This window comes from Psammomys obesus, unplaced genomic scaffold (genome assembly GCF_907164565.1).
Source record: "Psammomys obesus unplaced genomic scaffold, mPsaObe1.curated_primary_1811, whole genome shotgun sequence".
In the NCBI taxonomy this organism is placed as follows: domain Eukaryota; kingdom Metazoa; phylum Chordata; class Mammalia; order Rodentia; family Muridae; genus Psammomys; species Psammomys obesus.
Genome location: NW_026596463.1, coordinates 3453307 through 3480632, shown reverse-complemented (window position 1 = coordinate 3480632; position 27326 = coordinate 3453307). Strand labels below are relative to the sequence as shown.

Below are 27326 nucleotides of genomic sequence, written 5' to 3'. Positions count from 1 at the left end.
GCCAACCTATCACAAATATTGTCTCAATATTGAGTGAAAGAAAAACGATTATTTTGACATTTGCTAAAATAAGAGGAAGATTTTATTCGGGATGTTAGAAGTGCCAAGGTCACTGCAATAGAAAAGAAAGACTGACCTAGACTTTGAAATACCACAAAAATAGCTGGAGTGCCACATACAGTAAGGGAGATGGAGAGGAAAATGACTGAGACATCAGTGCTGAAGGACTCTTGAGAAACCAACTTAATAGAAATCTGGCTGAAGGCAGACCAAGGTGACCAGAAACCAAATTTGGGGGATAAGGAAATGATCTGATGTCAGGATGAGGAATCTCTGCTCATCAGACCTGCTGGGATTCTCGGTAACTGACAGAATTTCTAAGCAGGTCCAGGCAGAATGCAGGCCACAGCTGAGGTCAAGTCCAGAAGACGTTCTGAAGAAGCCTGATGGAGCTTTGATTATGAAGAAAGGAGTTCCCCATGCTTGTAATCTCAGCACTCAGAGAGGCAGAGGCAGGTGGATCTCTGTGAGTTCGAGGCCAGCCTGGTCTACAAAGTGAGTCCCGAACCAAGCCAACACTTGGGTTTTGGTCTCCAAAAAAAAAGGAAGAAAGGAGCTTTCATAAGTACATACGTGCTCAGTGCAGAGTTGCAAGGGGCCCTACTTCTTGCAGTGGGCTCTGGTTTCTTCGCTGTTTTGGTCAGGCTGTGAAGGAGGAAAAGCTTGGTGGATGCAGATAACAAGCCAGGGCACCAAGGACAGAGCACGAGGGAAGGGGAGAGAAAGGATGTGGTAGGGAGACCAGCAAGCACCAAGATGGGCCACACTGTGGAGATGGTTAAGGATTCTGTGTTTTTTTATTCTAGGTCCAGCGAGGCAACAGTCACTGAAGTGCATTAAACATGAACTGAAAGGACCTCGTTTGTATTTTACAGACTACCGTAGCAGGTTTATTTCTGTCAGAAATGGAGGGGTCAGGGTGGTAGGGCAAGGAGAAAAATCAGGCCAACACCTGAAGCGCCACTCTACCCACCTGCGGCTTCTCGGGAGAAACTGTAGGCATGCTGCTCGGATGGGAAATGCTCCTTGTGTGCTCACGTGTTTGAGCACTTGGTCTCAAGCTGCTGGAGTTTTAGGGAGACTTGGACCGTGCAGCCCTGCTGGAGGAAGTACGTCACTGGAGGCGTGCTTCAAGACTTCATAGCCTCCTTCTACTTCTCCTTCACTCTCCCTGCTTTATGCTTGTCAGAAATATGATCTCTCTGCTTCCCTTGCCATTGCAGACTCTTCCTCCGAACTATAGCCACAGTAAAGTCTTCTATAAGTTGCCTTGGTCATGGCATTGTATCATAGCAACAGAAATGTTAGTAACAGCAGCTACAAAAAAAAAGTAACAAAAGTCTTACTGATATTTAATGAACATGAAACAGACACAGAAAAAATACACTATAAGGCTTGGGTGTCAAGATTTTGCAACAGGATTCTCATCAGAACACACATGCTATAGAAATTACTGCCAAGTCAAAGCCAAACTGGAGAAGGAAAAAAATACATCTCAGCATTGCTATCACGGTCACATGGACTCAGGTAAGTCACCACTACTGGTCATCTGTCCTAGAAACGAGGTGGGAATCACCAAAGGACCACTGAGAAGTTGGCGGGGGCTAGGATGGGGAGGGCTCCTTCAAGCATGCTGAGGTCTTTGATGTGAGCAAACTTTCTCTGACCATCTCTGGATTGTTTTGCTGTTTGTAATTTGAAATAGGAGGTTGCTGTCAGTGTCATCAAAGCCACGGACAAAAAAGATGCAGGCCTTACGTCCAATGAGACGGCTGTTGGCCGTCCCTCAGGCACAGGTGCCACTATTGCACCTTGAGGCATATCTTGCCAAGCTGGTTACTGTTGTGACTCATAGTCTTCACAGGTGGATAGGCTTTGTTTTCCTCTATCAGCAAGTTGCATAGCTTGCAGTGTTATAAACCTTGCAGTGTTATGAAAGCTAACCCTCTGGGAAGAGGCTTTTAGGTCAGATCCAGCTCTATTCCTCCATAAAGTTTTTAAAGGTATTTTAAGAACAGAAAGACTAACGGCTTCCACTGAAAGGTACAGGTACAAATCTAATGAGTCCTTTGATGGTCAAAGTTCAACTAGTAAAAAGGAGAATGTGTTGGAGTACTTTAAAAAAAAAAAAAAACTCTTTTATTTACACTTCTGTCTTTTTCTCCCTATTTTACCCCAATCCCTTCCAACACAGGAGAAAGGGTTAGCGGGAGAGGGAGTGCAGTTCTCTTAGCCGCTTCCTGCTGGTTAGGGTTATCAGGTTCCTTGGAGCCAGTCCAATCCTTGTTTCAGGAGACCCCAACTTCTTGTCTCACAACAGCAACCAGGAGCAGCCTTGTTCTTTCTCTTCTCTCCACACTCTCTGGGCTCTGGCCTTTATTCCCTCTCCAGAGTCCTCAGATTTAAACTCTCTGCAGCTGGCAAGGAGCTCCTCTCATAGCCCGAAGGAGGCAAATAGTCTGCTGCTGTGGACCATCTGAATCAGTCCACATCCCGCACCTAGGACCAAAACAGAAACATGTTTACATCCACAACAAGAGTGAGAAACCCAAGCAAGGCTTTCATTGAAAATGGAGACCTGATAGGCAGAACTGGCCAGGCGTGGGAGCTCAGAAGTTCAATCCTAATCAACTTTTGCCTGGCTTGGTTTGAAAATTGCTACAGACAACTTGGTGCCTCCTGCTTCCTTCTTGAAGTAGAATTCCCATACTGGTTATTCTGTGCCCATTCTACCATTGTGTTGGGATGGGGAGGGAGCAAATAACTTGTTTGTAGATCATAGACCTTTACTTAAGGAAGAAAGTCACTTTCTCTGTACTTACCCACACATACACACAGTGAGTATTTGATAACTTTTTTTTTTTTTTTTTGAGAAAGGTCCTCACTATGTAGCTGTGGCTGGTCTATAACTCCCTATGTAAAACAAACTGGCTTCAAAATGAAAGTTCTGCCGCCCAAGTCCTGGGACTAAAGGTGTGCACGACCACACTCAACTTTATACACATATAGTTTTGGAAAGAAGGACAAGGTGATTGTGTCTCCTGATAGGGTCTAAGCCAGGGTCACTCAGCTGCAGCTTTTTAATTCCTAAGCCACAGAGACTGTCACATGCATGACAGTCTCTTTATGACCTTGTTTGAGAGTTACACAGCAATAGATAACTAGCATTCAAGGTGATGTCATTATGCGTATGGCAGTTTCAACAACACACATAGATGCTGCAGATTCAACTTATCTTCCCTACAGGAGATGGAGAGAGTAATGCGTGGTCCATCACGTCTTTCTGAAGTTTTAAATGCTCTCCCTGTCCATTTTTGTCTTTCCACGCGTAAGTTTTAACTTCCCATCAGTTCCAAAGTCAACCCCAGGGAACTCTGACCCGGAGGTTTTATCAGTCAGAGACCATCACCCATCCAGACTTCGTAGCAGAAACACTTCCGGGGGTGGGGGGTACAGAAAGAGACAGGTGACGCCCGGTGCGCGTTCTGGGGTCTGGGCAAGAGGGTGGCTTCCTCGGGGATCCGAGCAGGGCACTGCGCCCCCGCAGGGCGCGCCGCCGCCTCCGCACCCAGCCAGCCCAATTTCCGGGCCGCTCCCGGCCGGGAGGCGGGGCCGGGGCGGGGAGCTCGGTCATCTGACTCGGTGACCCGGGCACGGATGCCTTCTCCCCGGCGGCCGGGGCGAGTAAGCCGGTCGGAAGGCGCTGCCCGGGCAGACCCGCGGAGCGGCCATGCAGCGGTGCCCACCTCGCGCCCCCGGGCTGCTGCTGGCGCTGCTGGCGCTGGCGGCGCAGGCCCCCGCCCAGCTGCGACCCGCGCTGTGGCCCATGCCGCGCTCGGTGGAAATGTTCCCGCGGCTGCTGTACATCTCCGCGGAGAACTTCCACATCGTCCACGACGCCAATTCCACCGCGGGCCCCTCCTGCTCGCTGCTGCAGGAGGCGTTTCGGCGGTGAGCAGCCCCACCCGGCGGGTGGGGGACCTGGGGCACGGCGGCGGAGCACCGGGCAGCCTGGCGCACGGGAGGACCGCCCGGCGGGTCGGACCCGTGCGGACCGAAGCCCAAACCCTGACCCGCCCATGCTGCTTCCCGGTGCTTAGGGACCCCAGCCTGGGTGCAGGGTAGCAGCGGAAGCTGCTAGTGCTTGAGTCGGTTTGTTGGCCTCAGAAGGGCCGTTGAGATGGCTCCAGAGATAGGGACCCGAACATCGTCCAAAGTGGACCGCCAATGAGTGCTTCTGTCCGTCCGGCCTTAGACCAGGACGTTTTGACGGCCTGAGGTGCTCCCCAGGGCTGACTCGCTCTCAGCGCTTCCTCCCCATATGCGTCAACAGTTCAGACGTCTTTAATCTCTAATGGTTTTGTCTTTAAGTGTTTGCTAGCCTGCGTGAAGATGGGTGTGCCACGTGTGTGGGGACACCCGCAGACGCGGAGGGCATGGAATCTTGGTGTGAGCCCCCAGTGCGGGCATGCAATTGTGGCGGATGCTGAGAACCGAACCCAGGTCCTCTGAAAGAGCAGTAAGAGCTCTAAACCTCTGAGCAGTCCCCCCAGCTCTAAAAGAAGGAGAAGAAGGAAGAAGAAGAGCCCTTAAATTAGAGCATTATGGGAAACTTACTCTCCCGAGCAGTCGCTCTCCTCTCCCTCCCGTAGCTCCCTAAAGCCCTTTCCCTTGTCACAGTTTGCCATTTGCAGGTCCCCAAGCTCTGCCGCTCTCTGAACACAAAGTGCGGGCCGCGCGCAGAACCCTTCCCACGCACAGCCCTGCCTTTGAGTGCAGGTTACAGAGGGTGACGCCTGAAGGTGCCCTTGCCTCCTCAGCCTGGGACCTCTGTCAGAGGGACTTCCCGGGAACGGTTATTTGGTACTAGCTACTGCAGCTGCTTTCACTCCCAGATCTTGTCTGTGTCCAGTGAGTACAGCTGTAACTTAATTTTGCCTGTAGGACACCAAACAGCTGACCAGGAAGGCAAAACAATTTTAAGGGTGGGTGCTTTGGGCCCTGTGGTGCCTGAGCTTCGGCGAGAGAGGCCGGAGAGGCTGCAGAGACAGTGTGTTCTCCGCCGCAGGAAAGGCTCGTGCTTTGCTTGTGATTTGCACAACTGGGAGGATATTGTCATCCTCTTTTGGAGGCTCTAATAGGCTTTGGAGTGGAATTGCTAAGGGGTTCAAACCTGTTAGGCCGGGTTTTCCTTTTGCCTTGCTAGGAGCTTGAGCCAGCGGCATGAGTCGCTTTAGTGGATACAGGGTTAAGGCTTGCATCAGCTGTGACGTGGTTTGAAAACAATATTACGATCTCAAAACAAGTTCAGGTAATAATTACCTGAAGGATTTGCCACCTCATTTGTGGCCAGTGTGGGAAGCAACGAGTAATGCCACCGGCATTGTTTGGAAGCTGGTTGTAAAAGACAGCTAACCCTTGAGCATTCTAGTAATTCTGGCACGGCAGGGTTAGAAGTGCCTGGAGATTCAAGTGGGTCAGAACATTGATACAAGCTGCCCAGAATCCAGGGCCTCCTGTCAGGAAGAGCCAAAGCTCAGTCACAAACAAAGTTTTTTGCAGGGATAGTTTGGCTCTTGGATGTGTGGCTGCTTCTTCAGCCTGGAAAAACTTCTGAATTGTAGGCCCTGTTTTGTGTTTTGTTTTTGTTGGAGACAGTGTCTCCCCTTTGTAGCCCAGGCTGGCCTCAGACTCACAGCAGCTTCTGTGAGATCAAAGGTGCCACCACACCCGGCCTGGAACTCTTGTTTCAGAAAAAGGCTAGCTAGCGCCTAACTCGGACCTCGGATCTTAAAGCCGGTTAGTGGTCCCTGTCTGTCCCTTAAGCCCACTCCAGCCCCTGCCCAGTACTAGGAGGGCCTTGCCCATGCTAGGTAAACTGCACCACTTGAGCTTTTCTAAGTTTTAAAAATATTGTTTTACAGCTGGGTGGTGGTGGCACACGCCTTTGATCCCAGCACTTGGGAGGCAGAGGCAGGTGGATTTCTGAGTTCAAAGCCCACCTGATCTAAAGAGTGAGTTCTAGGACAGGGCTACACGGAGATACCCTGTCTTGAAAAATAAACAAACAACACCAATAAAAATTATCTTTTGTGCCTGGGTGTTTTGACTGCCATGTGTATGCTCCACTTGTGCACAGGGCCTGTGGAGGCCAGTCATAGATGGCTGTGAGTCACCGTGTGGGTGCTGGAAATTGAACTCGGTCCCTCCGGAAGAGCAGCCAGTGAGTGCTCTTAACTGCTGAGCCAGCTCTCCAGCCCTAATTTTTTTAAAGTTCTTCTTCCTCTGCTTCTTACTCATCTTCTTCTTTTGAGAGGGTTCTCTGTGGCCTTAGTTATTCTAGAACTCACTCTGTCGACCAGGCTGACCTCAAACTCAAAGATCCACCTGCCTCAGCCTCCAGATCAAAGGCCTTCACCACCACTGCCCAGCTAAAAGTTTTTAGTTGTGGTAAAACATAAAATTTGCCATTGAAACGTTTTAAAAATATTCATTCACTTTGATGCACACATGTATGTCTGCGCACCGGTGCCTGTGGACTGTGAAAGAGATTTCCGAATCCCCATGTGAACTTTCTCATTCTCAGCTTTGAGCTGACGGTGTAGACAGCACGATTTTCAGAAAGTTCTCGACAGTTCTAAGGAGCGTCATGAGGAGGAGTCCGCTTAGACCGAGATGATTTGAGAGCTGCTTTCTATGTCCACAACCACCACATATATACTGTTTGGTTCATTGTTTAAATGGATTTCTCCCACAGATATTACAAGTATGCTTTTGACTTATCTAAGAGGCGTCATGGCCCTGCTAAATTCCAAGGTGGACCACAGTTACAGCAGCTTCAGGTCTCAATTACCCTTGAGTCACAGTGTGACGCCTTCCCCAGCTTGTCTTCCGATGAGTCCTGTAAGTACCTGTTATAAAACCAGTCACTGTGGAAAAGTTGTACTTCAGCAGTAGGTGCGGAGGGCCAGAGGATCAAGCTGTCCATCATCCCAGCCCTGGGAGTTTTCTGCTGCCCTCAGCTGTCCAGGCGTATGTTGTTTGCAGCAAATGTTTTGCCTGGATACAAGCATTAATATGAAAATGAGAATAAGGTGAGCATGGCATTTGGGAGGCTGAGGCAGGAGCATTGCAGTGAATTGAAGCTAGCCTGGGCTGGAATAAAACCTTATCTCAAAAATAAGAAAAAGAACAAAGAAAGAAAATGGGTATTTCTGTACATGTGGATTTTGACTTTTATATTTTTACACAATCATGAACAGTTATGAGCATTGAGTATTCTTCGGTGACATAATTTCTAATGCCGCAGTACTGTACAACTCTATGGTAGTATTAGACTAATCTTGAGGCTACACACATAGGCATTCACAGAAGACAGAGAACGTAGGATCCCTTGGCTTGGAGTTACAGGTGAGCCACCAGCCTTGGGTGCTGGGAACTGAATTGAGATTCTCTGGAAAAGCGGTGAGCCATCCTTCCAGCCCTTAACGTCTGTCTTTGAAGGCAGATTAGAGCTTCTTGCACACTGGACAGGCCTGCACACAGAACGGTATCACCTCCCCCATAGAGTCGGCTGGCTGGCAGGAATCAAAGAGGCACATTGTGATTCTACATGTGATAGAGACTAGTGCCAGGAAGAGACGAGGAAATTGGCTATTAAAATAAATGTCACCTAAGTAAGAAGAAACAATGCCTCCTCAGTCGTTAGACGGCTTCCTCTACATGTGGCTAAGCACCGTGTTCCTCCTTCAACACAGATAACATCTCCTATAGGATTTTCACTGTCCTGGACTCACTTTGTAGACCAGACTGGCCTTGAACTCACAGAGATCCGCCTGCCTGTTCTAGGATTAAAGGTTTGGGCCACCCGGCCCAGCATACTTATTTTCCTAAGGAAAGCAGTTTCATTTCTTTTCAATTCTGTAACTGTCCTTGAGAGAGACACACGGTTTTGGTGGGCAGTGGGCACCTCGATGCTATAGGAAGAGTAGTTTTTGCAATCTGAACTGAGATAAAAAATGGCCACTGTGTTGCCCAGGAAGCTTTGCTTATTACTGTGAGCAATATAGATGACCTATCGAACTGAGACTGAAGAGTTGGAGCCTTTAATCAAGTCAGTTCTGCCCTTTTAAGAGTACTTCTTTAGTTAAGTTTTAGGAAACTTGCCAGCATCCTGAATGCAAAATCCAGACCCCAACCTTTTCTATTCAAAATAAAGATAGGCATACCCTGAGAACAGAAAGAAACCAATTTCTCTTTTAGAGAGGTAGCCACATACACCAAAGACATTAACTGGTGGAGTTAAGCAAAATAAGCTCGCTCTCCTTGGTAGAGGACTGTCTGAACAGATAGAAGGAAGTTAATCTGCATGACAGACAGACGTGCAGAGTTTGCCAAAACAAACAGCTAAGTGGGGCAAGGGAAGTTGTACAGTGGTAGAGGGGCAGAACTCAAAGAAACGGATATTGTTTGTTTTCCCATTACACAAATGTGTATGTCGATGCCCAGGAAAAGAACTAATAGATATTTCATTTGGGGGCGGTAGAGAGAACGGGGTGGGTATCTCAAGTAATGATTGAGGAGTATTTTAGTTATTGGTGTCTGTATAGATGCCCTCTAAAACAAAGGCATTTCACAGTGCAAATAGGTCCAGAAGGGGACAGTTGAAAAGTCAAAGCCATCCTATTCCGCCATACACACAAGCGGAGTCACTGCCGAACCTAATGCTTGGGTTTGAAATTAAGATTGTACGGCTGTGGGTCTTCCTAGTTAGCGGGTTAGTCTTCTGAGTACTGAGGACGTCTTCGTGAGTTGAGTCAGGGTCCTTTTAATATCAGCTGTTGTGGGAAGAAGAAGGCCTGCTTCAGTTGCACTTGCAGAGGCAAAACAGCTCTGGGTCTGACATTTCCGCTCACTCAGCACTGCGGTCTTCTGACTGGAAAGGCTGTTCTGGTAGAATTCTGTCAGCTGAGCGTGTCACATGAGGGACACCCGTCTTTTTCCTGAGGGCAGCCGCCTGCCTCCTGGTAGTCTGGAGGGAGTAGAAGGTGACGAGCCAGGCCAGATGGTGTGGTACTAAATCGTTAACTCCAGCCTCCAGGGCGCTCCCTGTGCCAACAGTTGCACCTACACACCCTTAGCTTTCAGTGTCTGCCCCCTCTGTACCCTCTCTGCGCTGCCTTGCCCCAGCCCAAAAGTACTTAGCATGAGACCTAGGCAGAGGGTGATACCAAAGACTGATGGAGAAGGCTCTTTTTGGCCCAGCCCAGCCAACTGGACCTGGGGTTTTTTTGTTTTGAGACAGGGTTCCTGGATAACCCAGGCTGGCTTTGAACCCATGATTCTCATGCCTCCACCTCCTGAGTGCTGGGATTACAGGCCCATCCCTGCCGTCCCTTTATGCCTGGGTGGAGTACCATTCTTGATGGGTGTGGACTTCTTATTGAGGGAAACTGAGTTGAGGTGAAGGAAGCTAGAAAGCAAGTCTTAAAGCGGATTTCAGATGCCATGGAGGGGAGAGGGTGTAGGACGAACGACAATAGGAAGAGAGTGGAGTGGAGTGGAGTGGACTCGCCAGCCTTGGAGGAAGTGGGAAGTTTGAGTAAATAAAGAGTGTGAGTACTGAACTTTGCCTTTCTGACCTGGCAGTTCAGACCTGAGAAGATGGGGCCTGCTCAGGGATGCCCAGGGGCCTGGCTTGAACAGCTCAGCTGCCTGGCCTATGGCACCGGATCTCACTCAAGTGAGACACAAAGTCTCTGGGGTTCTGGCTGTGGCGTTTGAATCTAAGTGAGGCATACAGGAGGAGAGAGAAAAGAATGAAAATACCAATGGTGTGTGTAGGCTTAGATTGTGCGTAGTTCTGGAATTAACAGAAGCTCACCAACCTTTCCCCACAGATACTCTGCTTGTCAAAGAACCTGTAGCTCTCCTCAAGGCCAACAGAGTATGGGGAGCATTACGAGGTAAGTTCTGTGCAGTTTCCTTGTCTCTAGTAGTAGAATATTATCACATTTTGCTTCATAAAATCAAGCAAAGCAAAACTATTCCACCTTAGGTCCTCTTCATTATTTTCCATGAAAAACTGGCCTGAGCACTTAGATTACTTCAACCCAACATGCCCCAACCTGAACCTCAGGGGAAATGTCCTACAAAACTGTCTTCCCCCACCCTGGACCTCCCGAATCTGCTGCTGAGCAAGTTTCCGGGTGATCCTGAGAGAGTGAGAAACCCGGTGTAAGGAGGTACCTGCTCACCCTCGAGACAGGTGTTCTCAGTGAACTGCTTTCTAGAGCCCTGTCGCTCCTCACATTCCAGTCTAGAGACCTCGTTTGGACTGGCTGCTCCTGGGTCCACAAGCTCGTGTCTGAGTGGGGCAAATGGGGTAGCCTCGCCAGGCAGAACTGGGAGAGCTCACTGTCTGTGCCCTGGAGCCACACACCTTGGTATCCATAGGATCAGTGGTGCAGTTACCTTTTTTTTCTTTTGGTTTTGTGAGACAGGGTTTCTCTGTGTAGCCTTTACTGTCCTGGAACTTAGTCTGTAGTGGCCTTGAACTCAGAGATCACCGTTTGCCTTTGCCTCCTGAATGCTGGGATTAAAGGCAAGGGCTACCACCACCTGGCAAATGTAGGTACTCTCTAAAATGACCAGTCCTTTAGCATAAAAATTCTCTCCTTGACTGCTGTACATTTATTAGGGAATTGCTATCTTATCAAGTCACTTTAGTGTTAAGCACATAAGCAAAGCAGAGGGGATGGTGTAATGAGGCGAGGTGCGTTTATTCACTGGCTCTCGGGCCGAGGGAGCTCAGGTTAGGGGAATATTGGCATTTGCTGGAGCAGTGCTGTTGTTTAGAAGGTGTGGATGAACTTGTGGCTGTGAGTATTTGGGCATTACTTTTCTTTCTTTCTTTTTTTTTTTTTTTTTTTTTTTTTGTCTTGTAAGTAACAATACCTTTTCTTCCCTGCCCCCCCAGGTTTGGAGACGTTTAGCCAGTTAATTTACCAAGACTTGTATGGGGCTGTAAGTATCCGGTTGTTTTCCTGAGGCTGGTTGGGCAGGCGCTGCTGTCGGTGTAGCCTACCCAGCTGGACTTCTGGAAGGTTCTTTTCTCATAGATCTAGCGTGTAACGTTTGTGCACTTTTTGGCCCTAAATTATCATCTAGTGCTTGTAGGTAATTGTAGTCATTGTTGAACTGGAGGGAAAAAAAACATTCAAAGACTTGTCAAAATTTTATTTTGTTTCCTAGTTCACCATCAACGAATCCAGCATCACTGATTCCCCGAGGTTTGCTCATAGAGGAATTTTAATTGATACATCCAGACACTACCTGCCTGTGAAGACAATTTTAAAAACCCTGGTAGGTAATCAACTGATCAGATCTCTTGCTCCCCCTGAGGAGCAGCCCCTTAGTACTTTCTTGGGGTTTCTTGTGCTATCTTGTTGGATGGACTTGTTTTCTTGTCCTAAGTCTAGCACTGGGCTTCCTGCCTCCCTCCCATAAGAAATGGAGGCGTATCTGCATGGACCGCCTTTATCTTGTCAGTGTATCACAGATAACGTGAATTTGGCCAAGACTGCTAAGAGAATAGTTTTTATATATTTTGTTTGTTTGTTTTTTAAGAAAGGGTTTCTCTGTGTAGCCTTGGCTGTCCTGGACTCGCTTTGTCGAAGAGGCTGGCCTCAAACTCAGGGAGATCCTTCTGCCTCTGCCTTCTCAAGTGCTGGGATTGAGAGTTTGTTTGCTTGTTTGTTTGTTTGTTTGTTTGTTTGTTTGTTTGTTTGAAGCCAAGATCTTGGGAGGTAGCCTAGGCTGGCCTCAAGCTCCCCCAGCCACAGGATTATCAGCGCGTGCGCCTACATTAGGGCCATTGACTGGATGCATGTTCCCTTTAGTCAGATGGCTGTTCTGGACATAAACTGAAATAAATGGCTACAATCACTCTAGCTATTGGTTTTTTAAGGTCATATAGGAAGGGGTCAGGGAGTAGTGTTTTCCCTTTGGAATGTTCCAAGAGAATATCTAGACCTTTGGGGTGGGAGTTAGAAAGGTTGATTATAACCATCTTTTCCCAGATGCTTTCCATTGGTTTGTCCACACTACCACCTGTTGGCTGATTCTCTGAGCTACTTCAACTTTTTAGAAGATTATAAAGAACTTTCATATATTCTTTAGTTGAGAATATATAAATTTAAAATGTGTGAATATGTGAATTTGAAGTTTTATGATTGAAATTTTTTAAATATTTGTTAAATTTACTTAAAGTTTGTATTTGCCTGACTATCCCTATTATAATGCCTGATGGGCACATGACTCAGATATTAGTTTGCATCTCCTAATAAAAGAAAGAACAGAGGTTGGAGAGATGGCTCAGAGGTTAAGAGCACTGGCTGCTCTTCAACAGGTCCTGAGTTCAATTCCCAGGAACTACATAGTGTCTCATAACCATCCTTAGTGAGATCTGGCTCCCCTTTTTGGTGTATAGGCACACATACAGGCAGAATGCTGTATAAATAATAAATAAAGAAATCTTTAAGAAAAAAGAAAGAACACGAGTGTCTTTGTAGGAAAGTAGAAGATGGCATCTGTCTTTGAACTTGGTTCAGTCATATCTTTTGATTTTTTTTTTTTTTCTGGAGGGACAAATGAGCAGGGGAAAATCACACTGGCCCAGATGTTCCCTGTGTTGTCCCCAGTGACTCATTTCAAGCTGTAGAAACCATTCCAGTGCCCACCCGAGCCTTGCCCTGACCCTGAAGTGCCAGGTTTCCTGGGCATGCGCACCATGCTGCATGCTCAGTGGCAGGCAGATCCCATGTCATGGGAGGCCCCCAGCCCAGCGCCTCCTCCGTGGACCATTATTCCTGTGTCTAGAAATGTCTCTTGCATCTGTGTATGGTTCTGGCTGCCGCTGCTCCTTTGTGGGAAAAAGAAGTTGTTATCTTCCGTTACCTCCTCTTTTAAAGAGCAGCATTTCCTCTTGTTACTCCTGGAAGTATCTCCTCTGCCGAGAGTCGCATTGGTTAAGCATCCTCCCTAACCCATGCTGGTGGAGACTTGCTGATTCTGTGCCTCCCAGTGTTTGCCAACCAGGCTCTTCCTCTGCTCAGAGTCAGAGAAAAGCAAGCTAAGCGTCTGGTTCCAGCAACTTCTAGTCATGTGCTGTCTGCATGCCTAGTTTCCGCCTCTCATCACAAGGTACACAGCGGTCCGAGGTTTGGTAAAACAGTGAAGAGCCCTTCCTCTTAAAAGAAAGTGTAGCCGCCTGCTGCTTGCCCCAAAGTCAGTTTACAGGGGAAATGAGTCCAAGCAGGGTAGAAATCAGCCAGTTCAGGAAAAGACTGCTGAAAGATCCGGAACTTCTGTGTCCTGGGATCCAGTTATAGGAAGCACGTTTCCCCTTTACATTTATTTATTTGTTTATTCATTAATTCACGTATTGTATGGGTGGGTGGGTACCATGCATGTGGAGTCAGGAGGGCTCCCCTCCCAGCCCTGTAGCCAGGCCTGCTGCCCTGAACCCACCTCAACCGTGGGGCCTCCTGACTGAGACCAGGACTGACTCAGAATAGCTTCAGTACAGGCCTTAGGAGCAGGAGGCGGGTGGCAAGTACTCTCCGTCAATCCACAGTGCAGACCCCATGGCTGCTGGAGAGCATCCATCCAGGCCCTGTGTTGTAGTTCTTGTTCCCACTCCTCAGTGACCCTCGGCCTGGAGCTGTGATCTTTCCTCGTTTTGGAAGACTTTTTTTTTTTTTTTCTTAAGTCCAGGCCAGTTACTTTTAGAGCATGTCTCCGCTCATGTGTTTCTCACATGAAGTTCTGTTGTCTCAGCTCATGTGTTTCTCACATGAGGTTCTGTTCCTGGGGCAAGAATAAAGCTGAAGTGGGCTGTGTTCTCAGAGTACCATGTGGCACGCTGTCCCTCCACACTCAGTCGGCCGAGACGTCACCTGCCATGTTTCTGCACTGTGAAGTTAATTTATGGGTATTTTGTGCTCCTTAATCACACTATGGGAGGAATTGTGGGACTCTGTAAAATCCCCATCTCTCCTCAGTGCTCACGCACAGCTGATCCCTGCCTAAGGAGGTCATTACTTTGCCCAGTCACCAAGTGGTGAGTTCCCTAATTTCATCATTTCTAGAGTTTACTAGTGGTAGATTATCTTATATGGTAAGGCAGAACATCACCCCCCTTTTAGAAAACGATTTATTTATTTATTATGTATACAGTGTTCTGCCTGCATGTGAGCCTGCAGGCCAGAAGAGGGCACCAGATCTCATTGTAGATGGCTGTGAGCCACCATGTGGTTGCTGGGACTTGAACCCAGGACCTTTGGAAGAACACCCAGCACTTTTAACCTCTGAGTCATCTCTGCAGCCCCCAGAGCATCCCTTTTAACAGTCTGGATGATTATTTTGCCTAATGGATCGTAATCTGTTAACATCCCTGTACAATTGTCAAATTGGGCCTACTGTGGCCATTAGAAGTGGTTCTTCTGAGATGTCCCCTCAGTCTCTCTGTACTTTGGCACCATGATATCCCAAATTTATGGTGCCCTGTCTCAGAAGATTTAGGGGTTTTTTTTGTTTGTTTGTTTTGTTTTGTTTTCAAGGAACCTTTTCAGTGGTCAGTATTTCATTTGGGCTGTAGGTGGGCGTATCGCAATGAGGGCATCTCCGGACTGTAGACAGTTAGGAAGTATAGCCACATGTGTGTTCAGGGTATTTACATGAACATACATGTGTGCATCTTTCCTTGTATCTCCGTCTTCTCTTTCTGTATTAGTACAGCGCAGGAGGCAAATCAGCTGCTGTGGACCAGGGGAGACTGTGTTTACCCTTTGTCCTCACACCACAGCTAACCTGGAAGACTTCAGTGACTTTAAAAGATGTAAAGAGTTTTGACCCCACCAGCACGCCCCAGTTCTTCAGCAGGACACCAGCCTCAAATCCAGTTTAGTTCTAATGCTGTAAGACCTGGAGATTTCACTCAGCTTACTTCCTAATACCTGTAGACAGTGTCAGACCCCAGACAAGAAAACTCATTCTCAAAGCTGCCCCTCTCCCTTCTGATGGGAGATGCTAGACACAAGGCCCAAGATACCAATGCCTGTGATAAACCATCACAAATCAGGGTTCCTAGAACTCCCTGCTCAAGTTCAATTAATTTCTTTGAGTGGCTGCCAGAATGTAGATAACATACCTCTCTGTTCATTGTAAAGAACACTGTAAGGGCTGCAGTTGATGAGGCTTATGGTTGGGGTTTGGGAATAGGGCTCTTACGTCCTCTCTGGCCATGCCAGTCTCCAGGAACCTCCTTGTGTCAAGGGCTGTGGAGCCCCTGACTGAAGTCTGTCCTTGGAAGTTCTGTGGAGTCCTCATCGGCACAGGCCTGGCTGAAAGCGAAACACCACATGGAAATATGACTAGATAGAAAGGCCTGAGCGAAGCCCAGAAGACCTGCAGCTTTAGCTCCCCTCCCTCCTCTCTGCGGTACCTCTCCCTGTGGGGTACAGGACAGAGCCCCCTGGATCAAGGAGGGGCTTGGGATCCACAATCAGACAAGACAGGTCAAAGAATTTCGTTAAGGGCAGCTCCAAGACAAAACCTGAGGCAGGATTGGTTCCTGTGACCAGCCTGGGGGGTGGGAAGCCCTAATTTTTACAGCCTTCACTGGGAGGGAGTTAGGAACCAGGAGCCACACAAAGACCCCAGAAACATCCCAGTATCGCAGCCAGCTGTCTTTGTGAGTCAGTTTCGCTGGAATGTGCACACGCATTTGTTACATATTTACAGCTTGGGGAGTAGAGTGGTTGCAACAGAAATCCAGCCTGAAAGTTGAAATATTTATTATCTGGCCCTTTATGTAAAGTTTACGAACCCCTGGCCTATTTAAAAAAAATTATAAGTTTATATTAGTTCGTTCCAATTACTAGTTTTTGTTATTCTCTTCTCTGCCATAAAAACTGTCTTCACAAATGTCCCCAGCTGCATCAGCCAAGTCTTTCTAGTTCCAGGACAGAGAAGGGAGGCCTTACGCCTGTATCATGCTGACAGATCTTCCCATGTATAACTACTGTAGATTATTCCTTCATATTATTACATTCAATATGTCAGGATGCCCAGGCTTTCTCTAGGCATTTGCTGGGCAGTCTGTTGAGTCTATAATGACTCTCACATCCCAGAGTTATCCCCATTCATGTCTGTGGGAACTGTACATTTCGATATTTACATAAATGCTTTGTTTTTCCTGTATTCCACCCCCTAAAACAGCCTTAGCCTTTTCATGCCCCATTCCTGGCAGTCCCTGAAGTAATGATAAATTCATAAGCTTGCTCTCCTATACAGCAACATCACAGCTTCCTGTATACAATGTGTATGTTCTGTGTGGGGACTCCAAGAGAGGTGTGTCATGTTAAACACATGATGAAGAATTTATGCTCCCTCTTCATTCTTTGCTAAAAGGAAACTATAAAAAGAAGCACTAATTGGAAGCAATCCCAATGTAGATAGATGTAATCGGGACTGTATTCTTCTGTGACGTGTAATTTTTCCCATGTTTGCTTGCAGGATGCCATGGCTTTTAATAAGTTTAATGTTCTTCACTGGCACATAGTGGACGACGAGTCTTTCCCCTATCAGAGCACCGCTTTTCCTCTGCTAAGCTTTAGAGTGAGTAACTCATGTCACCGTCCTCTATGCACGAAAATCTTTGGCATAGCTCCATTTGAATGTCTTAGCTTCAGTGGTTTCCTTATAAATGGAACCCAAAAGTGTAAAAGATAAGTATTTGTGGGTTAAAATATTTTTTAGGTTACTGCTTAGCATTTTATTTCCAATAAACCTTTTTGTAATTGTTATAATACCAAGTAATAAGATTATTACTGTAACTTTTATTATAAACAGTCTCTGAGAGCAGTATATATTTTAAGAGCTTTGGGCTGGAGAGATGGCTCAGCAGTTAAGAGCACTGGCTGTTCTTGCAGAGGTCCTGAGTTCAATTCCCAGCAACCACAGATGGCTTTAACCATCTGTGATGGAATCTGATTCCCTCTTCTGCTGTGCATGAAAACAGTATTCATATACATAAAATAAATAAATTTTTACCAAAAAAAAAAGCTTAATGTATAGAACACTTGAGCAATTCATGAGTAACATAGTTAAGCTATTCACTTGCATAATAGTATATTTAAAAAGGGTTGAAAACATGTAAATGACCTACCTAGGATATTTTGGAGACGAGCTGTTTTTTTTTGTTGTGAGACAGGGTCTCAGGCCAAGTGTGGTTGTGCACACCTTTAGGACCTTAGTAAGTTTGATGCAGGCCTGGTCTACATAGTGAGTTCCAAGCCAAGACTACACAAAGAGACCTCTCAATAAACAAAACAAAAGCCAGGGTCTCCTCCATCTCAGGCTGGTCCTGAACTTGCCGTGTCTGCTGAGGGTGACCTTAACGTGTACCCTGCTTCCTCCCAGTGCTGGGATCATAGGCATGCGCCATCACACTGGTGGTATCCATGCTGTGAGTGCTCAAATGGACTCTTCTAGGCAGTGGATCTGCGAGATCATCCTCGGGTCTGCTTAATCTCCCAGTAACACCAGCTGCCATCCAGAGAGCCTTGTGGGTACAGTTCCAGGTCTAACGATGTGTTTACCGTAGGCTGACGTGCGTGGTAGCGGGTCACGTATGCAGTGACTGCTTTCTCCTTTCATGTGCACATTCACAGAGGGTGGAAGAGTTCTGTCTGTTCAGTACCCGGCTCCAGCCAGCAGTCTGTGATGACTATCCTTCCCACCACCGTTTACTGGGACTCAAATCCCAGACTCCCCTCACTCTTGAAGAGGCTTGGTTTTATCTAGGCAGCCATCAATGCTCATATTTAACTGTCTTTTCCTCTTTTTAGAAAAGCATTTTACTCATTTGCATTGGAGCACATTTGTATTATCGATGCTAACGTGCCTGCTAATTCTCTTTTCTTCTTGTAAATTATTGTTATTGAAGAAACCAGCAGAATGTGCTGTCCTGTCTCTCTCTGCTGGCTTGGTTTTGCTGGCTGCATTCCACAGTATCAGTTAACATGTCCCTTATGTTTTGATTTGGGGTTTAAAGATTTCTATAAACCTGAGCGTGTATAGCCTGTATTTTGAGATAGGTTCCAAACCTTATCTTTCAGTGGGCTTTTATCATTACTTACAACCAGCATCAAGTGCTAATTCTTTAAACGACACAGAGACTGAGTTACTATTTAAACACAAAGTTACTTATTGTCTGGGGGAGGCTGGTTTTTAGGCGATAGTAATTAAAAAGACTGAAAGACAAAATCTGTGTTTTGTGATAAGGGGTGAGTTTTGATTCTAAGTTGACAAGGGCAGTGTTTTAGGTTTCAGTCTGGAGGCAGCCATTTTGCTTGTTTTGCTGTTTCGGTGAAGTTGGAGGCACCAGGAGATCCATCAGGGCATCTTGAATTTGATGGGCAGAAGTTGACACCATTTCTGTGGCTTCCTACCTGAAGCCACAAGTCACCCATTGTTAGGAGGGACGGCCTTATACCCTGTGATAACAGAGAAACTGGCCAGCAAGTGCACACAGAATTGTTTACAGTTTCCAGGACCAAATCCATCTTGCACATCTTAACTTGACTATTACAGGGAAGCTATTCTTTGTCTCATGTCTACACACCAAAAGATGTCCAGACAGTGATTGAATATGCCCGGTTCCGAGGGATTAGAGTTTTACCAGAGTTTGATACCCCTGGACATTCACAGTCTTGGGGAAAAGGTAAGGAGTTTGTTTTACACATTGAAAATGGGGCATTTGAGGTCCTTTGTTAATAGTTTGGTAGGTTTGTTCTTAACTGCGATTTGTGCAACAGTAGCATGAATACTATGATTACTCCAGATGTGATGGACTGTTTTGTGTCCCTCTATAACTTAATTCTGTTTTATTGATTGGCATGCTTTTGGGAGAGGACAGGATATAGTTGTGTTTCTGGTAGAGGGAACAGCATGAGGAAGATCATACAAAGAGAGTATGTAGTGGGAACAGTAGAACAAATTTTAGGGGATACTAGAGGTGGTGATTAAGAATGCAGGCCCTGGGGCCAGCCTGTTCACATGCAGACCCTGCTTTTGTCATCTGGACAGTAAACCTTGGGCAAGTTAACACTTCACCTCCAGTTTCCCCACCTATAAAATAGGGCCAGGACCACATAAACAATAGAAAGTACACAGCATGGGACCCAGCACACAGTAATATCATGGTAGACATGAAGAGCAATGGGAGCTGAATCTGGAAAGGACATCATTGAGGCCCTTGATGACAGTAGTGGGCTTCAACACACCCTGGAAAAATGCCAACTTCCACGTAGAGAGCTAACATGATTGGGGTCACATCTGGGGAGAGCCTTTGTGAAAGTAACGGATTGGAAAGAGACATTGGAGGCCCAAAACCGGGAAGGTGAAAACAGGCTTGAAAAGTAATGAGAAGAACCAGAGACATTCTAGAAATCCATCCACAGAACTCAGTAACCGGCTCCAGATGAAGCTTGGTAAAGCCACAGGCAGACCTGTCAGAAACTAAAGAATGAGAATTTCTTTTTTGTTAGATCATATTGAAAGGGAGCTAGGGTTTCTGTCTGTATTGAGCAGGGAATCTGAACTATGTATTGAAGCTCAAAGAAAAAGTTGGAAAGTCACTGATATTTGAAGGGGATAAGACCTCAAAGCCTGACTGAAAGTAGCAAAGGGGAACTGAAGAAGCAGCTCTTGTCTTCCTGGGGAGAAACCAAGTGAGTTTTGATAAATGTGGTTGTCTTCTCTCTTTAATTTCTATAGTGTCAACAAAACAAAGCCCCGATGCTCAGGGTTTACATGGTTTCTCTTACGACAGTGTCATAGAAACCACATTTTGAATCTCGATCTCTTCCCAGGCTGTGACTGAGTAGACACAGTCCTTAAGGAACCCCAGGCTCCAGCAGGCACGCAGACACAGATGCTGCAGTGTTGTGTGCTGAACTATAGGTGGTGGGTTAGTGTGTCCAGTGCATTTCTGACTGTTGGTAGTTTCAACTTGCTTATGGGGTTTATTGGGATTCAACGCCATTGTAAGGGGAGGGCTATCTGTAGTATAAAGATGTGCGTATTCTGGTCTTTGGGATTAACATCCTTGTGAAAATAATCCTTTGTATTTTCTTCTAGGTCAGAAAGACCTTCTAACTACATGTTACAGTAAAAGAGGTCAAACAGAGAGGTTTGGACCTGTAAACCCAACCCTAAATACAACATACACATTCTTTGCCACATTTTTCAAAGAAATCAGCACTGTGTTTCCAGATGAGTTCATTCACTTGGGCGGAGATGAGGTGAAATTTGAATGCTGGTATGATAACTCTAAACCTTTTATTTTTTACATTTTTGTTCTTAAAGTGTAGATATACAGGATCCACATTGAAAAAGGGAAGATCCCCTGGTAAGGGTCTGAGCAATTTGTGAGCTGGTTGATTATTAAAGAATGTATATCGAGGTGCAACAAGGCAAAGCACAGGAAGAAGAACCGAGGAGTCGAGGCTGGGCATGTAGGCTCATGCCTATAACCAAGATGGAGGGCAAGCCTGGGCTACAGAGTGAGACTCTAATTCAAGAAAAAAGAATAAGAAAGTCTGTTTCCCAGTCTTGGTGGCACATATGTAACCCCCATACTCAGGAAGATGAATGTGGAGTAATATGAATTCAAGTTTAACCTGGACTATAGTGAGTCTCAAAAGACCTGAAAGACTATAAGGACAAGAAAAGCTTTAGTGGAAACGGGAATGACTAAATAGGGAAAGATGTTCAATTAAGAGTTCCTAGCTTTGTAAAAGGCCTGGGATGGGGTGTGTATGGAAAGCCTTTTTAAAAACGAGAAATCATTTCCAGAAAGAAATCCTTTGCATTAGAAAGAGAATCCATAATCAAGAACTTGGCTTTCCTTTTAATGCTTGAAAGTCTGTATAACTAATGTTATGGATGCATGCTGCTTCAAATGACAAACTGGACACATCAAAATGTTTGTTACATTTTAGTCACTATTTTATTTAAGGGCATCAAATCCAAACATCCAAACTTTCATGAAGAAAAAAGGCTTTGGCAACGATTTCAGAAGACTAGAATCATTTTATATTCAAAAGTAAGTCATTTGAAAGCCTAATCATCAATGCTTTTGTACAGGTTTAAGCTATGACTTAGTTCTCTGTTTTATGTTCTCATTTTCTCTACCCCTTACTAAAGTGGAGGCATGAAAACCCACTAAAGGAGGAAGCGCTAGACACTGTTTTCTTTAAAACGGTGAGCATTTTACAGTAACTACCGAAATAGAGGGAGAAGTCACCTGGTTTTTGAGAGCTTGGTTCAGAGTCCTGACTTTTCTGCGTCTTCAGCACTATCTGGGTGTTTGAACTCACTCCTTTGTCGAGCCCTGAAACATCTCTTTTGTTCCTTCTTTTGCTGTGTGGTATGGCAGCCACAGCTGCCCATGCCTGTTTGCATCCAATTAACTTCTAACTGAAGGCAGTTGGGAGTCTTCAGCGCATCAGCTGTGTTTCTAGCATTTCACAGCAAGGGGACCGGCATGACAGTGGTGGCCACCACCGTATTACAAAGTACAGGTAGAACATTTCCCAAAAGTCTGACTAGACGGTGCTGTACTGATGGGAATGATCATCTCACGGGCCAAGTGGAGTTGCCTATCTTAAAACAAAAAAAAAAAAGCTTTGCAGGTTCAAAGTCCATTCTTCTCTTGTCAGCCACAGAAAAGTAGACTTCAGGCTTTGGTTTTCCAGGCTCTGCTCTACACTATCCATTTGGGAGGCTCAGCATTCATTCTGTTCTGATTTACCTTTTTATGTGATGTCTTCTTTCTTTCTTACCTTCCAAGTGTTTGTTATTACATAACTAAATGTTTGTACCAGTTAACAGCTGAATGTTATGAACATGACATGACCAGCTGGGTTACAGTTTCCTTTTTTCAAGAAACCCTTGAAATTACTAGAGTTCTGTTTGGACAGTTTTATGTGAATTTGAGGCCACTTCTTCCTGTTTTAGGAGGACCATCAGCTCATACACACAAGCCAATGACCAGTACTTATCTCTGCTATGCGAGGTTCCAAAACCTGAGCTATGTGAGTTGCTACCAGTGGTTCTCAACCCGTGGGTCGCAACCCTTTTAAGACCATTGGAGGTATCAGCTATTTACCTTATGGCTCACAACAATAGCAAAATTAGTTATGAAGTAGCTACAATAATTTTGTGTTTAGGGGCACCATGGTATAAGGAATGTATTAAGGGTTTGCCGCCTTAGGAAGGTTGGGAGTCGCTGTTCTATAAAGATGCTGTTTACTCTGAGGTGCTCCTAGAGGGACCTCTGTGGCGGGGTTTCACAAGCCACAGTGAGACAGTCTGAGTTTAGTGAGGAGGAAGAGTCAGGTCAGGCAGCAAGAGCTGCGTGTCCCAGTAGCAGCTGTGGAAGTGACTGGAAGACTGCTGCACTGTTCAAAGGGGTGATCTAGAAGATGAGCTATAAGGGGAAGGTCATGCATGAGGAAGACAAAATACGCATCCCAATTTAAAAATTAAGTCGTTTTCTACACAAGAGGGGAAGACCCTGAGCATGGATCACTAACCTGACTAGTTGTGTCTGGAGTATTTTAAGGGAGTGTACTTTGTAGAGTTTCTTTGTCAGGAAGCCTATGGTCAGCAAGACATATCTAAGGTTGTCTTGAGGCTGAAGGATTTTTTTCCATGACCCATTTCCCCTTACCCTTTCTGTCTTTCTGCCCTGCCTCAACCACCCAACTTTAGCTATTTCTGTATAGCTATGTTATACTGAGATACATTACCGCTCAATAATACATGTAGTTCTTGGTAGAAAACACACATTTTAAGAGTGTTTTAACTTTGTGATCCTAAATAACTGTCAATTTTTTCAATGCTAGGATTTTGGATATTACTGCATCCTTAAATAAGGGCTCCATTGTTTGGCAAGAGGTTTTTGAAAATAGAGTGAAGGTAAGAACTGAAAACTCCATTTAGTGGGTCAGACTGCTTGCCGTACCAGCCTGAGGTCCAGAGTTCAATCCCTAGCACCTGCTTTAAAAGTTGGATGTTCCATCAGCTGTTGGGATGGATGGATGGAGGAGGAGGGCTGCAGACCTCCGTTCTTCACTGCTGAACTCTTTGCTACAGACAGACTCATGGAGAAGACCCTACCAGGCTCCAACAGATAGTGCCAGTCTAGCTGTCACCCAAAACCAAAACCAAAAGTCATCAGTCTGGGGGGAGGGGGTGGTAGGGATCAAGGGAAAAGACTAATCAGTACGCAGTATACACATATATACACATGCATGCATGGCCTCGTGTACCTGTAACCCAAACACTGTCAGGGGCTGGGACAAGAAGGGTGCTGGGACTTCTGCCTCCAGCACAGCTCTTGGTTCTCGAGGTACTTTGTCAGGGAATCCGGTGATTAGAGCAGGACAGCAGCCCTGCCCATGCCTTGGGTGCATGTTATAGTACAGAGACTCGAGGCTCCATTAGCGTGGACAACCCGCTGCTTCCTTCTCGTTTCTTCCCCCAACTCCTGCTGTTTCACAAGCTGAAGTATTTTGAATTAAGTTCCTTTTTGTTTTTAAGAGCAAAACAGACAAATGAGCTTTTTAAAATATGTTAAAGTGATATTAAAATAGGTAAAGTCAATATATACTTTTTGTGTTTCTGAGACAGGGTTTCTCTGTGTAGCCTTGGCTGCCCTGGACTCACTTTGTAGACAGGCTGGCCTTGAACTTACAGAGATCTGCCTGCCTCTGCCTCCCCGAGTTGCAGGGATTACAGGCAGGTGCCACTGCACATGGCTTAGTATATACCTTTAAGATAAGTATTTTTTGGCAGAATTATTAACAGTAGACTTACAAGCCCTGCTGCCAGTGTCACCTTTCTAGGGTGACAGTCCATGGTTCCAAGTTAAGTTGAACATTGGTGTGGTAGGAATGGGTCTAAGGTGCAAATCTTACCCTGAGCCTTTTAACTTTCTGAGGTATTAGCTATGAACAAAAGTTAAACAGCCAACTTTAAAGGTTGATAAATTTGAATAGCAACGAAAACTCCGTAAATGAATAGCACATGGCAGTGACCATTAGGAAAAAGAAAAAAGAATGTATGATTTTTCTTATATCTTAGAAATTTATGTTTACCAATCATAATTCCATACTTACGAGATTGGATTTAGTGGACCTAACACTGATTACAATCTGTACCTTCAATAGCTTCAGCCGAACACAGTAGTTGAAGTGTGGAAGAGTGAAGATTATTTAGAAATGCTAAACCAAGTCACAGCAAAAGGCTTCCCTGCAGTCCTTTCTGCTCCTTGGTACTTGGACCTGATTAGCTACGGGCAGGACTGGAGAAGGTACTACGCCGAAGAGCCTCTTAAATTTGATGGTGAGCAAAGCAAACATCATTGCTTCTAGTTTCTTCCATGACTTCTAGTCTCTCTTCCTAAATCTAACTTTTTGTGCCTTATCTTGATTTTATTGAAAACAAAACGTTGTTATCAGTTGTTATCACTTTAACTTCTGAAAGGAACAATGTATAGTCTAGGTGGAACACATAAGTAGACCCCTCGAATGTCACCTCTAGTTCACGAGGCTGCCTTTTACATCTCAGAGATGTCGCCTCCATGTCATGAGGCTGCTTTTTTATCTCAGGGATGGCTGAGTGTGTCTACTGTAGAAGACACCTAAGGTGACCATCTGCTTCTGGGGATTTTAGGCTGTGATGTCCTAGCTTTTCAGTCATTTTTATTAGCAATTCTATATAATTTATATAGTTTTTGTATATCAGTCTTTAGCTTAGAAAAAAAAATGAAGTTATGATTAAAAGTCTCAAAAATACTGCTCCACTGGAAATTATAACTTTCTCAAGAAAGCATTTTGAGGATCAAAAAGTAATTGTAAAAAGTAGTTCTTAGATGCCCTTTTCTGTTTTGTTATTAATTACCAAGGCATATAAATCAAAAATGGGTATAGTGGCCATAGCCCACTATAAAATGAAGCTAATATTCCAACCTGTATTTTCTAGCACACTACTAATAGGAAATGGGGCTGAACGTGGTGTGCACGAGTCTGTGCAGGACCATGAAGAGTGTGTATCCCTGGCTCCCAGCAGCCTTCTACTATGTTGACTGTCACTGAGCCAGGGTGGGAAAGGTTCCGTGCCTCCAGGAGGGTGTGGAGAGGGAGTGTAGGATGACTACAGAAAGGAAAGCAGTGTTGTACGGCTTAACCTTTCTCCTTCAACACTCTTAACGCAGGTTCTGAGAAGCAGAAACGTCTAGTCATTGGTGGAGAGGCTTGCCTATGGGGAGAATATGTGGATGCAACTAACCTTACTCCAAGGTTGTGGTAAGGAGTTAAAGGGATGAAGGATGCCTTGGCTTTTCTTCTCCATGCAAGTAGGAGAGCATTTAAGACCTCCCTTATTTAAGGGAAAAGAAGTGTAAACTGCTTTGGGAGACACACATTTTTAATTTCAGGCCTCGGGCAAGTGCCGTTGGTGAGAGACTGTGGAGTCCTAAAACTGTCACTGATCTACAGAACGCCTACAGCAGATTGGCAATACACCGCTGCAGAATGGTCAGGTGAGGGGCTTCCTCTCTGACCTAGGGTCTCTTATTAAAGAGCAGCATTCAGTGTAACTAGTTTCTTCAGCTTTTTTGTTTTGCAATAAGTAAAAAATGATACCTAGGAAGTATTTATTTAATTGGTAGAAATTGTGCATGCACTGTTGCAGGAGAGAGTAACACCTATAAGATATATTTTAGTATAATCGCCATCTTAAAAAAGTTAGTAGCTTAAACTAGAATTATTAAATCATCGCAAAGTCGGGGGGTGGGTTTGCTGAAGTGATGGGAACCACTATCTAAAACATCTTTTTTATGCTGTCTATTTACAGCCGTGGAATAGCTGCACAACCTCTTTTTACTGGACACTGTAACTGAGAATAAAATGGAAAAGTGACAGAAAACTCTACAGCATTCTGAACTATACTCATGTTGATTTTGAAATCATGTAAATTAAGATTTGTTAGGCTGTTTTTTAAACAAACCATCTTTTTATTGATTGAATCTCTATGTGTATCACACATGAATACTGGCATCTTCTATGTGAACAGCTTAAAAAATAAAAGGAAAAGCTTTGTGATACCACTCTGTATTCCTCATTGCAGTGGGTTAAGTGAGAAAATGCTGGGCTAGAAAGATGGCTCAACATTTAAGAGCACTTGCTACTGTTGCAGAGGAGCCAAGTTCAGTTCCTGAATCTACATGGTGGTTCATAACCGCACAGTTGCAGGGGGACTAACATCCACTTCTGACCCCCACAGGCCCCAGGCACACATGACACACAGATACACATGTAGGTAAAAAATGTAAAAAGACATTTTTAAATGCCCAGGCCCAGGCATTTGGACGTCTCCTTCCCAGTGGCTGGTACAATTTGGGGAGGGTCAGGCAGTGCAGACTTGCCTAGGTAGACTCCAAGAGTCACTCACTGCCTGGCCCTACTTGGAGTTTGCATTCTACTTTGTGCTTGAGATTCCTCAGGTTTGTGCTTTCTCAGCTTCCTGCTGCCCTGTTGTCCCTGCATTTATGGATTCCTTCAGAACCTCAGGCTAAACACAAGCCTTCCTTCATAAGTTGCCTTGATCAGGTTATCTCATCACAGCAACAGAGGAGTAAGCACCGGAGCACAGCCTCGCTGCATTTACAGCGGAGCACAGCCCACACAGTGTGACAATGGCAGCTCCCATGCCACTCTGTTACAGCTTGTCAAGTTCTTTCCATGTATGGGCTGAAGCAGTGGTGTACCAGCCAGTGAATAAAACAGCATTCTTACTGAGAATAAAGCAGTGACCCAGCATTACCCCTCTGCCGAGGACCTAAAGCACTTGGGACAAACCACTCCTCTGGTTGAGCAGAGTACTTTGGTCTTGAGGACTCATGGCTTGATAAGTAGACAGTTCTAAGGCAAAAGTAGCAGAGCCTGATGTCAGTGTTCGAAGCACAGTTGAATATCCCTAAAGAAAAGAATTTCAGTTTGTTACTGCACTGAATTTAAGCCTTACATTTCTTTATTTTTAAGATTTATTTATTTATTATGTATACAATGTGTGTTTGCATGTACACTGCATACCAGAAGAGGGCACCAGATTTCATTTTAGATGGTTGTGAG

General features: G+C 45.4%; 2 protein-coding genes across 5 annotated transcripts in view; one reads left to right on the top strand and one right to left on the bottom strand.

Moving 5' to 3' along the window:
• The first annotated feature begins 3714 nt into the window (after nucleotides 1–3714).
• Hexb (hexosaminidase subunit beta) lies at nucleotides 3715–26299 on the top strand. The gene is made up of 14 exons (XM_055598448.1): nucleotides 3715–4011; nucleotides 6818–6963; nucleotides 9960–10025; nucleotides 11039–11085; nucleotides 11314–11424; nucleotides 16639–16740; nucleotides 18718–18847; nucleotides 20266–20446; nucleotides 21146–21232; nucleotides 23037–23109; nucleotides 24363–24537; nucleotides 25409–25499; nucleotides 25631–25735; nucleotides 26050–26299. Exons 1-14 carry the CDS (start codon nucleotides 3791–3793, stop codon nucleotides 26093–26095), a joined length of 1581 nt encoding a protein of 526 aa, XP_055454423.1. The 5' UTR covers nucleotides 3715–3790; the 3' UTR covers nucleotides 26096–26299.
• Gfm2 (GTP dependent ribosome recycling factor mitochondrial 2) overlaps nucleotides 26187–27326 on the bottom strand; it is a 34455-nt gene continuing 33315 nt past the window's right edge. For all 4 annotated transcript variants that reach the window (XM_055598444.1, XM_055598445.1, XM_055598447.1 and 1 more), the window contains one exon: nucleotides 26187–27171. In XM_055598444.1, coding sequence (XP_055454419.1) covers nucleotides 27034–27171 — 138 coding nt within the window. In that variant the 3' untranslated portion in view covers nucleotides 26187–27033. The remainder of the gene's footprint in view (nucleotides 27172–27326) is intronic.

Coding starts and splice junctions, on each gene's coding strand:
- Hexb (XM_055598448.1), top strand. CDS start 3,791: ATGCAGCGGTGCCCACCTCGCGCCCCCGGGCTGCTGCTGGCGCTGCTG. Junction 20,447..21,145: donor GAGGTGAAATTTGAATGCTG/GTATGATAACTC, acceptor ATTTTATTTAAG/GGCATCAAATCCAAACATCC. Junction 24,538..25,408: donor AGAGCCTCTTAAATTTGATG/GTGAGCAAAGCA, acceptor CTCTTAACGCAG/GTTCTGAGAAGCAGAAACGT.